At 39.2% G+C, this 14994-nt stretch overlaps 1 protein-coding gene across 2 annotated transcripts in view; it reads right to left on the bottom strand.

The window, feature by feature from the left end:
* KLHDC1 (kelch domain containing 1) overlaps positions 1 to 14994 on the bottom strand; it is a 61471-nt gene that overhangs the window by 26550 nt on the left and 19927 nt on the right. For both annotated transcript variants that reach the window (XM_027111174.1, XM_027111175.1), the window contains 3 exons: positions 12774 to 12852; positions 11063 to 11146; positions 284 to 367 (listed from right to left, as the gene is read on the bottom strand). In XM_027111174.1, coding sequence (XP_026966975.1) covers positions 284 to 367; positions 11063 to 11146; positions 12774 to 12852 — 247 coding nt within the window. The remainder of the gene's footprint in view (positions 1 to 283; positions 368 to 11062; positions 11147 to 12773; positions 12853 to 14994) is intronic.

The raw sequence follows: 14994 nt of genomic DNA, 5'->3' as shown, positions 1-14994 counted from the left end.
GGGAAAAAATGAGTTTAAACTAACAAGATTTAGATAATAAGAAATTAAACTTTTCTGATAAATCACTGGAGTGAAGGATTCTCCCCCATTAAAATATGATTTATAATCACCTGTGATTACTCATGTATGGTCCGTTTAGGGAATAGAAGATTTTAAAAAGTTATTATTGAATGACATTTTAATCTCTAGACTATTTGAATGTTCAGCTATTCCACAAAATCAAAGGATCAATTTTTGTAAGAAGCATCAAAGATTAAAGACCATTTTCATAAAAAACACTAACCAAAACTCGTCCGCCAAAGATATAGCCCTTATTTCCGAGAACTGCACACGTATGCGCGGCTCGTGGCTGCGGTGGAACACCACCCTGCAAGCAGAGATCAGAAAATGGAGAGCAGAGGCTTGAAACATCTATAATGAAGTCACATTCCTATGCTCAGTATGAGAAATACTTGACTGCTAAGTTACCATTACCTATGTAACTTAATTCAAAACCTTAATGCAAAAGTTCGTTCTCAATAGTAATAATTATAGACAAATACTACTCTTAAGGAATTACATTTATTCACCCTGATTTTTACTTTTTTTTACAATATTGACTGATTTATTTTTTTTTAATTAATTTTTTTTTTTTTTTTGGCTGTGTTGGGTCTTATTTGCAGCATGTAGTATCTTTTATTGTGGCACACGGGCTCTCTAGTTGAGGCATGCGGGCTCAGTAGTTGTGGTGTGAGGGCTTAGCTGCCCCACAGCAAACCAGGGATTGAACCCACGTGCCCTTCATTAGAAGGCAGATTCTTAATCACTGGACCACCAGGGAAGTCCCTGATCTTTACTTTTTAAAGTGTTTTTCTTAAATGCCTAACACTATTTGGCAAAATAAGATTTCACATAGGGACTTCCCTGGTGGTACAGTGGTTGGGAATCCGCCTGCCAGTGCAGGGGATATGGGTTCAAGCCCTGGTCCGGGAAAATCCCACATGCCATGGTGCAACTAAGCCCATGCGCCACAACTACTGACCCCGGGCGCCTAGAGCCCGTGCTCCGCAACAAGAGAAGCCACCGCAGTGAGAAGACCACAGTGAGGAGCCCGTGCACTGCAATGAAGAGTAGCCCCCGCTCGCCCCAACTAGAGAAAACCCGCACACAGCAAGGAAGACCCAACGCAGCCAAAATAAATAAATAAATGTATAAAAAAAAAATTTCACATAAATTTTAGCTTAAAATATAAATATTTAGGGCTTCCCTGGTGGCGCAGTGGTTGAGAGTCCGCCTGCCGATGCAGGGGACACAGGTTCGTGCCTCGGTCTGGGAAGATCCCACATGCCGCGGATCGGCTGGGCCCGTGAGCCATGGCCGCTGAGCCTGCGCTTCCGGAGCCTGTGCTCCGCAATGGGAGAGGCCACAGCAGTGAAAGGCCCGCGTACCGGAAAAAAAAAAAAAAAAAAAAAAATATAAATATATATATATATATATATATATATTTTTTAAAACATTTTCTTTCTCTCCCTTGCCCATCCCACCCCCTCTTTTCCTCCCTTTTCCTCTCTCTTTTCTCTCCCCCTCTCTCTCACTCATACACACACAGAGACACACACAGACAGAGTTAATATTAATATGAGTGAGCAGTACACTGTGTGATGATCTCAGAGACTTAAAAAAAATCAATCTGCCCCCCAAAACTCTTGATGCTTCAAATTCCACAATAAGAACTTCATTCTTGGCTTAAGCCAGTGTTTAGCTCTTACTAAAACTCTTCACATTAACTGATAATACTTCTTTATACTTTACTTTGAATAAATATAGCAGAACTTTTCTTCAGAGAAGTTTGGGGTTGGTGGGAAAAGAGAGGGTATAATGGGTAGATTAATGAATAAGGTTTGAAGGAAGAATTTTCTGCATAATTTCCATGTGTTCATGGTGGGTACTTCTGTGTATGTATTTAATTCCAAGTTCTGAAAGAACCCAACATTTTCAGCTCATTGGCTACCAAATGGGGGCACAGGAAATTTAAGCACTACATCCAATATCATAACCTCCTAGAATTTTTTACTTGAATAATTATGAGGTCAAAATGGTAAGAAATAATTCAGATATTACCTATATAACACTTAAATAAATGAGAGAGAACCATAAATGAGAAAGAACCATTTGTGTTGCAGTTCCCAATACTTCCAACAAAACAAAAGTTTTATTGCCCCATCCCTGATCTGAAATTCTGGAAAAATTCTTCTACTATATACACATTCATTATGAAATAAATATTGACTTTCTCCTTTTTTATTTATGAAATACATTTAATATCCAACCAAAGCTTCTGAATAAACTGAGTTCATACCGGTCCAAACAAAAACAAAGTAATGGCATTTGCATTAGCCTGTGTGGCTAACTGCATAAATAATGCACAGTGCTTATGAGGTCATTTGAAATACTGAAAATAACCCAAAGACCACTATTATATTCTACTGTTCTCATAGGGTTATAAGTCCCATGTAGGAAAACACTGTCAACTTTCCATTTAACAGATGACATTATATGGCTTATCTAAAAGTACACAGTTCTTTTCAACCAGTTTCTTCAACTTCAACAGCAATAACTCTAACACTCTACCATGTTACCTTTCCTTTTGCTGCAGATATTTAGGAACAATTAATTAATTTAAGAATGTCTCTAAAAAATAAAGGGAACAAATTCTAGCTGCAACCACATCAGAAAAACCTTCAGATATAATATAAACAATGTAAGAACTTATTTGAAGAAATAATCAGAGAAATCACAGTGAAAATACTGTTAAACACTAACTGAAAGAGTGTCAGTGCCCGTTAGGCTGTTGGTGCAGAAGGGGGGAAGGGGTACGGATTAAGGTAAGGAGAGAGAGAAGGAATCACAACAGGAAGACCTGAAGTCCAAAGAACTAATTATAAGCTACCTCAGTTCACTTATCCCAAGGAGTACATTCTAAAAATATGCCTGCAGTAGCTCCAGACTCTTGCTTATTCTCTAAGGGAGCAGAGCGTTAAGAGGCCTGAAAGAGATCCAGGATGAGTTTCAGTAGATCCAGTCTCAATAATATTTCTCTCCACCTGCTTGCTGATACGAAATTATTTTAGCAGAGATAAGATGCTTTTATTTCATTAATACATAAATCTTAACATTAAAATGCTGACTGCAGGAAAATTCAATCAACAAATATGACCGACTGATAGTTGATCAGTTCCAAAATTAGAAGAGAACAGAAGAGCACTGAAAACCTGAAAAGCACTGCTTGGAAAAAGAGGATGCTGAGAAGGGTCAAACCTTGTAACACCTGCTATTTTGCACAGAACCTCCCTCACTACCATCTACAGAAGCTGAACTGCAAGGAAATTTAGTCATATGTGCATGTTAGTGGACAGAAATTTGGTTTTGCCTGTTCAGCATTCTATTCTGCACAGTTCCGTTGAGCTGACCAATCACAATACCTTGCTCCCCTAGGGACAGACCTGAGACTCAGACCTGGCCAGTCATCCCCTTGGCAGCAGGGACTCATATAGAGTAGGAACATGCCTAAGTAGAGCCAGAGTCCTTTTCTAGGACAAAGATATAGACATTGACAGAATACAGCACCAATAGAAAGATCTGCTGGTGTAGCCAGGGCCATATTCCCTTCTAAATGAGCTGGACAGTCTGCAGTAGACAGAATAAAGCTAGCACACAGAGAAGCAGGGAGAAGCCAACAGAGAGATGCAAATATTGTGATGGTGTTGGATAACTGGCTCCAGTTCCTAAGGTCCTGGTCCCTGTAGCTCTTCCACTGTGTGAGCCACTTCAAAATATACTTCCCAGCTATGTGAGAATTTTTTAATGGCGTAAACTAATGTGAATTTGTGTTTGCTCACTAGCAGATGAAAGAGTATTAAGATTTCGAGGGTTTATGAAACATGGGCTTTTTAAAATCATGGACTTTGTTACACAAGGACTTTTTAAGAGACTTCATTAAATCAGGGCATTACACGTGTGGGTAAAGAATGATGACGGCGCCTCTTTAGATTTTTCTAGAAAACCTTAGTTTAGCCTGGAGAAAAATATGTGATTAAAAAAAGTACTGATACAGATGAGGAAGATGGCGGAAGAGTAAGACTCGGAGATCACCTTCCTCCCCACAGATACACCAGAAATACATCTACGCGTGGAACAACTCCTACGGAGCACCTACTGAACGCTGGCAGAAGACCTCAGACCTCCCAAAAGGCAAGGAACCCCCCACGTACCTGGTTAGGGCAAAAGAAAAAAATAAACAGAGACAAAAGGCTAGGGACGGGTCCTGCACCAGCGGGAGGGAGCTGTGAAGGAGGAAGTGTCCACACACTAGAAAGCCCCTTCGCGGGCGGAGACTGCGGGTGGCGGAGTGGGGGAGCTTCGGAGCCGCGGAGGAGAGCACAGCAACAGGGGTGCGGAAGGCAAAGCAGAGAGATTCCAGCACAGAGGATCGGGCCGACCAGCACTCACCAGCCGAGAGGCTTGTCTGCTCGCCCGATGGGGCGGGTGGGGCTGGGAGCTGAGGCTCCGGCTTCTGTCGGAGCACCGGGAGAGGACTGAGGTTGGCTGCGTGAACACAGCCTGCAGGGTGTTAGTGCACCTCGGCTAGCCGGGAGGGAGTCGGGGAAAAGTCTGGACCTGCCGAAGAGGCAAGAGACTTTTTCTTCCCTCTTTGTTTCCTGGTGCACGAGGAGAGGGGATTAAGAACGCTGCTTAAGAGAGCTCCAGAGACGGGCGCGAGACGCGGCTAAAAGTACGGAGCCCAGAGACGGGCATGAGACGCTAAGGCCGCTGCCGCCGCCACCAAGAAGCCTGTGTGCAAACACAGGTCACTATCCACACCCCCTTCCGGGGAGCCTGTGCAGCCCGCCACTGCCAGGGTCCCGGGATCCAGGGACAACTCCCCCAGGAGAACGCACGGCACGCCTCAGGCTAGCCCAGGCCTCTGCCGCCGCAGGCCCGCCCCGCACTCCGTGACCCTCCCTACCCCCGGCCTGAGTGAGCCAGAACCTCTGAATCAGCGGCTCCTTTAACCCCGTCCTGTCTGAGCAAAGAACAGACGCCCTCCGGCAACCTACACGCACAGGCGGGGCCAAATCCAAAGCTGAGCTCCTGGGAGCTGTGAGAACAAAGAAGAGAAAGGGAAATCTCTCCCAGCAGCCGCAGAAGCAGCGGATTAAAGCTCCACAATCAACTTGATGTACCCTGCATCTGTGGAATACATGAATAGACAATGAATCATCCCAAATTAAGGAGCGGTGTGGATGAAAGGCTCTTGGTGCTGCAGCCAGGAGTTAGTGCTGTGCCTCTGAGGTGGGAGAGCCAACTTCAGGACACTGGTCCACAAGAGGCCTCCCAGCTGCACATAATATCAAACGGCGAAAATCTCCCAGAGATCTCCATCTCAACGCCAGCACCCAGCTTCACTCAACGACCAGCAAGCTCCAGTGCTGGACATCCTATGCCAAACAACTAGCAAGACAGGAACACAACCCCATCCATTAGCAGAGAGGCTGCCCAAAATCATAATAAGTCTACAGACACCCCAAAACACACCACCAGACGTGGACCCGCCCACCAGAAAGACAAGATCCAGCCTCATCCACCAGAACACAGGCACTAGTACCCTCCACCAGGAAGCCTACACAACCCACTGAACCAACCTTAGCCACTGGGGACAGACACAAAAAACAACAGGAACTACGAACCTTCAGCCTGCAAAAAGGAGACCCCAAACACAGTAAGATAAGCAAAATGAAAAGACAGAAAAACACACAGCAGATGAAGGAGCAAGATAAAAACCCACCAGACCTAACAAATGAAGAGGAAATAGGCAGTCTACCTGAAAAAGAATTCAGAATAATGATAGTAAAGATGATCCAAAATCTTGGAAATAGAATAGACAAAATGCAAGAATCAGTTAACAAGGACCTAGAAGAACTAAAGATGAAACAAACAATGATGAACAACACAATAAATGAAATGAAAAATACTCTAGATGGGATCAATAGCAGAATAACTGAGGCAGAAGAACGGATAAGTGACCTGGAAGATAAAATAGTGGAAATAACTACTGCAGAGCAGAATAAAGAAAAAAGAATGAAAAGAACTGAGGACAGTCTCAGAGACCTCTGGGACAACATTAAACGCACCAACATTCGAATTATAGGGGTTCCAGAAGAAGAAGAGAAAAAGAAAGGGACTGAGAAAATATTTGAAGAGATTATAGTTGAAAACTTCCCTAATATGGGAAAGGAAATAGTTAATCAAGTCCAGGAAGCACAGAGAGTCCCGTACAGGATAAATCCAAGGAGAAATACGCCAAGACACATATTAATCAAACTGTCAAAAATTAAATACAAAGAAAACATATTAAAAGCAGCAAGGGAAAAACAACAAATAACACATAGGGAATCCCCGTAAGGTTAACAGCTGATCTTTCAGCAGAAACTCTGCAAGCCAGAAGGGAGTGGCAGGACATATTGAAAGTGATGAAGGAGAAAAACCTGCAACCAAGATTACTCTACCCAGCAAGGATCTCATTCAGATTTGATGGAGAAATTAAAACCTTTACAGACAAGCAAAAGCTGAGAGAGTTCAGCACCACCAAACCACAACTACAACAACTGCTAAAGGAACTTCTCTAGGCAAAAAACACAAAAGAAGGAAAAGACCTACAATAACAAACCCAAAACAATTAAGAAAATGGGAGTGGGAACACACATATCGATAATTACCTTAAATGTAAATGGACTAAATGCTCCCACCAAAAGACACAGATTGGCCGAATGGATGCAAAAACAAGACGCATATATTTGCTGTCTACAAGAGACCCACTTCAGACCTAGAGACACATACAGACTGAAAGTAAGGGGATGGAAAAAGGTATTTCATGCAAATGGAAACCAAAAGAAAGCTGGAGTAGCAATTCTCATATCAGACAAAATAGACTTTAAAACAAAGACTATTAGAAGAGACAACGAAGGACACTACATAATGATCAAGGGATAGATCCAAGAAGAAGATATAACAATTGTAAATATTTATGCACCCAACATAGGAGCACCTCAATACATAAGGCAAATACTGACAGCCATAAAAGGGGAAATCGACAGTAACACATTCATAGTAGGGGACTTTAACACCCCACTTTCACCAATGGACAGATCATCCAAAATGAAAATAAATAAGGAAACACAAGCTTTAAATGATACATTAAACGAGATGGACTTAATTGATATTTATAGGACATTCCATCCAAAAACAACAGAATACACATTTTTCTCAAGTGCTCATGGAACATTCTCTAGGATAGATCATATCTTGGGTCACAAATCAAGCCTTGGTAAATTTAATAAAATTGAAATTGTATCAAGTATCTTTTCCGACCACAACGCTATGAGACTAGATATCAATTACAGGAAAAGATCTGTAAAAAATACAAACACATGGAGGCTAAACAATACACTACTTAATAACGAAGTGATCACTGAAGAAATCAAAGAGGAAATCAAAAAAAACCTAGAAACAAATGACAATGGAGACACGACGACCCAAAATCTATGGGATGCAGCAAAAGCATATCTAAGAGGGAAGTTTATAGCAATACAATCCTACCTTAAGAAGCAGGAAACATCTCGAATAAACAACCTAACCTTGCAACTAAAGCAATTAGAGAAAGAAGAACAAAAAAAACCCCAAAGTTAGCAGAAGGAAAGAAATCATAAAAATCAGATCTGAAATAAATGAAAAAGAAATGAAGGAAACGATAGCAAAGATCAATAAAACTAAAAGCTGGTTCTTTGAAAGGATAAACAAAATTGATAAACCATTAGCCAGACTCATCAAGAAAAAAAGGGAGAAGACTCAAATCAATAGAATTAGAAATGAAAAAGGAGAAGTAACAACTGACACTGCAGAAATACAAAAGATCATGAGAGATTACTACAAGCAACTCTATGCCAATAAAATGGACAACCTGGAAGAAATGGACAAATTCTTAGAAAGGCACAACCTGCCAAGACTGAATCAGGAAGAAATAGAAAATATGAACAGACCAGTCACAAGTAATGAAATTGAAACTGTGATTAAAAATCTTCCAACAAACAAAAGCCCAGGACCAGATGGCTTCACAGGCGAATTCTATCAAACATTTAGAGAAGAGCTATCACCTATTCTTCTCAAACTCTTCCAAAATATAGCAGAGGGAGGAACACTCCCAAACTCATTCTATGAGGCCACCATCACCCTGATACCAAAACCAGACAAGGATGTCACAAAGAAAGAAAACTACAGGCCAATATCACTGATGAACATAGATGCAAAAATCCTCAACAAAATACTAGCAAACAGAATCCAACAGCACATTAAACGGATCATACACCATGATCAAGTGGGGTTTATTCCAGGAATGCAAGGATTCTTCAATATACGCAAATCAATCAACGTGATACACCATATTAACAAATTGAAGGAGAAAAACCATATGATCATCTCAATAGATGCAGAGAAAGCTTTTGACAAAATTCAACACCCATTTATGATAAAAACCCTGCAGAAAGTAGGCATAGAGGGAACTTTCCTCAACATAATAAAGGCCATATATGACAAACCCACAGCCAACATCGTCCTCAATGGTGAAAAACTGAAAGCATTTCCACTAAGATCAGGAACAAGACAAGGCTGCCCACTCTCACCACTCTTATTCAACATAGTTTTGGAAGTTTTAGCCACAGCAATCAGAGAAGAAAAGGAAATAAAAGGAATCCAAATCAGAAAAGAAGAAGTAAAGCTGTCACTCTTTGCAGATGACATGATCCTATACATAGAGAATCCTAAAGATGCTACCAGAAAACTACTAGAGCTAATCAATGAATTTGGTAAAGTAGCAGGATACAAAATTAATGCACAGAAATCTCTGGCATTCCTATACACTAAGGATGAAAAATCTGAAAGTGAAATCAAGAAAACACTCCCATTTACCATTGCAACAAAAAGAATAAAATATCTAGGAATAAACCTACCTAAGGAGACAAAAGACCTGTATGCAGAAAATTATAAGACACTGATGAAAGAAATTAAAGATGATACAAATAGATGGATAGATATACCATGTTCTTGGATTGGAAGAATCAACATTGTGAAAATGACTCTACTACCCGAAGCAATCTACAGATTCAATGCAATCCCTATCAAACTACCACTGGCATTTTTCACAGAACTAGAACAAAAAATTTCACAATTTGTATGGAAACACAAAAGACCCTGAATAGCCAAAGCAATCTTGAGAACGAAAAACAGAGCTGGAGGAATCAGGCTTCCTGATTTCAGACTATACTACAAAGCTACAGTTATCAAGACAGTATGGTACTGGCACAAAAACAGAAATATAGATCAATGGAACAGGATAGAAAGTCCAGAGATAAACCCACGCACATATGGTCACCTTATCTTTGACAAAGGAGGCAGGAATGTACAGTGGAGAAAGGACAGCCTCTTCAATAAGTGGTGCTGGGAAAACTGGACAGCTACATGTAAAAGTATGAGATTAGATCACTCCCTAACACCATACACAAAAATAAGCTCAAATTGGATTAAAGACCTAAATGTAAGGCCAGAAACTATCAAACTCTTAGAGGAAAACATAGGCAGAACACTCTATGAAATAAATCACAGCAAGGTCCTTTTTGACCCACCTCCTAGAGAAATGGAAATAAAAACAAAAGTAAACAAATGGGACCTAATGAAACTTAAAAGCTTTTGCGCAGCAAAGGAAACCATAAAGAAGACCAAAAGACAACCCTCAGAATGGGAGAAAATATTTGCAAATGAAGCAACTGACAAAGGATTAATCTCCGAAATTTATAAGCAGCTCATGCAGCTTAATAACAAAAAAACAAACAACCCAATCCAAAAATGGGCAGAAGACCTAAATAGACATTTCTCCAAAGATATACAGAGTGCCAACAAACACATGAAAGGATGCTCAACATCACTAATCATTAGAGAAATGCAAATCAAAACTACAATGAGATATCATCTCACACCAGTCAGAATGGCCATCATCGAAAAATCTAGAAACAATAAATGCTGGAGAGGGTGTGGAGAAAAGGGAACCCTCTTACACTGTTGGTGGGAATGTAAATTGATACAGCCACTGTGGAGAACAGTATGGAGGTTCCTTAAGAAACTACAAATAGAACTACCATATGACCCTGCAATCCCTCTACTGGGCATATACCCTGAGAAAACCATAATTCAAAAAGAGTCATGTACCAAAATGTTCATTGCAGCTCTATTTACAATAGCCCAGAGATGGAAACAACCTAAGTGTCCATCATCGGATGAATGGATAAAGAAGATGTGGCACAGATATACGATGAAATATTAGTCAGCCATAAAAAGAAACGAAATTGAGCTATTTGTAATGAGGTGGATAGACCTAGAGTCTGTCATACAGAGTGAAGTAAGTCAGAAAGAGAGAGACAAATACCGTATGCTAACACATATATATGGAATTTAAGAAAATAATGTCATGAAAAACCTAGGGGTGAAACAGGAATAAAGACACAGACTTACTAGAGAATGGACTTGAGGCTATGGGGAGGGGGAAGGGTAAACGGTGACAAAGCGAGAGAGAGGCATGGACATATATACACTACCAAACGTAAGGTAGATAGCTAGTGGGAAGCAGCTGCATAGCACAGGGAGATCAGCTCGGTGCTTTGTGACCGCCTGGAGGGCTGGGATAGGGAGGGTGGGAGGGAGGGAGATGCAAGCGGGAAGAGATATGGGAACATATGTATATATATAAAACTGATTCATTTTGTTGTGAAGCTGAAACTAACATACCATTGTAAAGCAATTATACTCCAATAAAGATGTTAAAATGAAAAAAAAAGTACTAATAACAGTTCTCATAAGAGAACCCCTTTGTATATGATAACAAACTCAATTACTGAAATCCAATAACTCAGTAAAAGAAATAGATTTTAAAAGTATTAATGAGTATACAAACATAAAGGTGACTTTTTACAATACTTACTTTAATTTCTGGTTGAAGCCAACTCTGTGTCTTTGTGTCAAATATGTGAACATCATTATGCCATCCCCAGAATATCTGCTCTTCCTAAAAAAGAGATTTTAAAAATATTTTTAAAAGCTTTTATAATTTTTAGATTAGTATTATAGTTTCACTGCATATTTACTGGTGAAATAATAGGCACTTTTACAGAAATAGAGTTAAGTGTGACCATAGTCATAAAGCTAACGCATACACCAGTGTAACCACAGTCGTAAAGCTAACGCATATACCAGTGGCTCACAAAGTGTGGTCCCTAAGCCATAGCAGCATCACCTGGCAACTTTCCTTCTCGTAGTATTGCTTGCATGAGTCATAACTTTGCTTGTTGACAATTTTCCACTTCTCTCAAAGGAATATCTCTTTTAAAATTTCAGAGAACAGAATGATATTTACATTTGGAAATCTCTTTTCCTAAAGTACAGGTTCAGAATTCCTAATCATTGCTGTTAGAAACTTTAGGGAACAATGATTCCTTTTTCCAAAAAATTCCAATCAATTCTAGTTAACCAAGCACCTTGTTCTTATGCATCAAACTTATGCTCACTCTCTTGCCTTCTAGGAAGACGAAACTATTGGCAAGGCAAAGATTTAGCAGTTAGACTGTATTTAGCATCTTCTGCATTGCTGAAATCCTCTACCACTATTCTAGCTTACCTCTGTACCAGTTTTATGTTATATGTCAGGAATATATCATTCATTTTTGTCAGGACTTGTCAAACAAGCCAAATAAACTACATAATTTACTTAGTTTAGAATCTAAATGAAAAAATCTACCTGTACACCATAAACTTTAGGACATGATCATAGCCTAACTGTACTAGAGGAGAAAAAAATGAGAGATTTCACTGATGAGTAGACATAATTAATGGGAAGTTATATTACTAAAAATTATCAGTAATACTGTAAGTAGCAAAACTTTAAAGATATTTCATTTTAAAAACTCAAAAACCATGTAAACCATTTTTAACACTTAAAAACCATTCAGTTTTATTAATTAGCATGTATTAATTTCACACATAGTCTAAATAAAGACTATGGAGAATTTTTAAATACCTATATACAAAGAGATATACATGAACTGTATATATACCTTTACATTAATAATGTATAATAATAATACATTCTACTAGAAGGTAAAACTGTGTATCTTGGTGGTGAGATCAATGGTTTTTAAAGTTATCTTTTAAAAGATTTCATTTTTATAAGTCATGAGTTCTTTCCTTAATAATAATTTATTCTCTAACCAGTAAGAATAAATAGAAAAAGTAATATGACTACCAACTTACTCACTCTCATACAGAAGCCAGACTGAGCTATGAATAGTTCTGGTGGACGTACCTAAAAGGAGGTGTATGTCAGCAACAGCCACTGCGGTTACCTAAGAACAAAGTTTTTCCAAGTTGTGCTAAAGCCACTAGTTTTCTAACAGAAGCAGCTATAAGTGATTAATGGCATCAGAAAAGACATTACTCTGCCAGTAGCCATGAAGGCTGATATAATTAGGTAAGAGAACTTCCTGCAACTGAATCCAAATTCAAAAGAGAGAAAATACAATTTTTTTCATAATATCAATTACAGCAAATTAAAATGAGAAAAACTGCATTCTTTATTTCTGAAGACTGTAACGTGACAGTAACTTAGAGGAAAATGTAAACAGGGATTACTCTCTTACCCAAGACGCATCATGAACATCAAAACAATCTTGGAGTTCATTGTGTCTCCTACACCCATAGCCACCAAAATATATTAATCTGAAAAACAAAACAAAGCACACACTTTAGGAGTTCTACTTTCAGTCTGTTCACAGAAAGTTGGAAGACATCATTTCTGTCACAACCTAAACAAGCCATATAAACTACAAAACCATTGTTTAAAAAAAAAAAATCAAAGAGCTATGGGAGCAAAGAGACCTAAATGAACTAATTCCAGAAAGTGATAAGCTCGCAGTAGGAGAGAAGAGGCCCATGGCTGCTTTCATACCTGATGTAACAGCAGGAGGAGAAAGAATCCAGCACAGATTGGGTTTGTAAAAGGAGCCACCCAAAATTTTAACAGTCACATGTAGGCTGGCATAGCAAATTAGAATCTTAAGAAACTCAGCCACAGAGGGAGCTTGAACCTACTGAACAACTTTTTCACATAGGCTTTAGGGAGGGCTCAGGGTCAGTCACCAACAGCTGGAAGCAGAGAAGAGCTGAGCAACTCTCCTTGAGGCAATCTGAGCTATCAACTCTAAAGTTTGGGATCTGGGCAGGAGATATGACAGAAACACCTCAGAGGCATGCCAAGCCGTTATAGCATACAGGGTGGCTGCCCTCAAAAGGCCAGGGGGGGAGGGGCAGTGCTGAAAGAGATCTCTCAAGGTACAGAAAGTATAAAGTGGGATTGGAGAGCAAAGAGAACTCCCTAGCAACACAAGTAGGCTATGAAACAAGGAGAGATCTCCCACAGTTCTGAGAAGTAGGTACTCAGCTGTGAAGCACTGTTCAAAATCTCTAGACACTCTCTAGTGCTCAAACATGGGACTGTAGCAAAGGAAAGTCTTGGTCCTGCATGAGAACATTTGAAGACAGTGGTTAAACTGAATCAAACTAAAGCTGCAACAAAGCCCAGACACAGATCAACTATAGATTAGACTAACTTAAATCCCACTCTAGCAACCTGAAAAAGGAAAAAAAGGGCATGTCCTTTTCTGGAAAGAAATATTGTTTATTCCCAACTTTACTGTTCTTTCATACAGAATGTCTGTCAAATGATGAAGAAATTACAAGGTATAAGAAAAGGCAAAAAAAGTGACCCATGATCAAGAGAGGAAAGAGTCAATATAAGCTGACTCCAAGGTGGCCCAGATATTAGAATTATTAGACACAGCCTTTAAAATAACTATGGTAGAAATAGTAACAAACCAGTCTGTAAAAGGTGGACAATGTGCAGGAAGAACTAGGTAATTTTGGCAGAGACATGGAACCATGAAAAAGAGTGAAATGAAAATGCAAAAAATTGGAAAATAAGATGTCAGAAATAAAGAAATTCATTACATAGTCATAACAGGAAACTGGACATAGCAATGGAAAAGATCAGTGAACTTGAAGATAAGTCAACTGGTAAAAAAAAGTATCCAAATTAAAACAAAGAGAATGAAAGAGTCGGGGGCGGGGTAGGGAGCCCAAGCTCTGTATAACAATATCATATGATCTAATGTGCATATAATAAGAGTCCCAGAAGGAAAAGAGACAAATAAATGGGTAGAAGAAATATTTGTTAATTAATAAGAACTTCATAAAACTGATGAAAGATATATATCCACCAACCCCAGAAGCTCAGCACACTCCAAGCTGCATAAATACAAATAAGTGAATTTCTCACCAGAAAAATGGAGGCCAAAAGGCAATGTAATAAAGTCATTAAAGTGCTGAAAGAAAGAAAAAAATCTGTCAACCCAGTGAGTGAAAAACATCACAAGGGAAATTAGAAATTACCTTGAAATGACTGAAAATGCAAACAGAATAAAACAAAACTTATGGAATACTGTGAAGGTGGTGCTCAGAGGGAATCTTATAGCTATAAATGCCCACAAATTTAAAAAGAAAGATCTCATATCAATAATATAACCATACACATCAAGGAACTAGAAAGAGAAGCAAACTAAACCCAGAGATAACAGAAGGAAATAATAAAAATTAAAGGGGAAATAAGCAAAATGGTGAATAGAAAAACAATAGAGAGAAACAACAAAACCAAAAGTTGGGTCTTTGAAAATATCAACAAAATTGACAAACCTTTAGCTAGGTTGACTAAAACAAAAGTAGAGAAAACTCAAATTACTAAAATTAGGAGTGACAGAGGGGACATTGAAACTAGAGACTAGTTTCAACTAGAGAAAGCCTGCACGC

This window comes from Aethalodelphis obliquidens, unplaced genomic scaffold (assembly GCF_003676395.1).
Source record: "Aethalodelphis obliquidens isolate GAN/ISIS:26980383/991018 unplaced genomic scaffold, ASM367639v1 scaffold10, whole genome shotgun sequence".
NCBI lineage: Eukaryota > Metazoa > Chordata > Mammalia > Artiodactyla > Delphinidae > Aethalodelphis > Aethalodelphis obliquidens.
The sequence above is the reverse complement of the archived record's forward strand: the minus strand, read 5'-3'. Positions and strand labels throughout refer to the sequence as shown.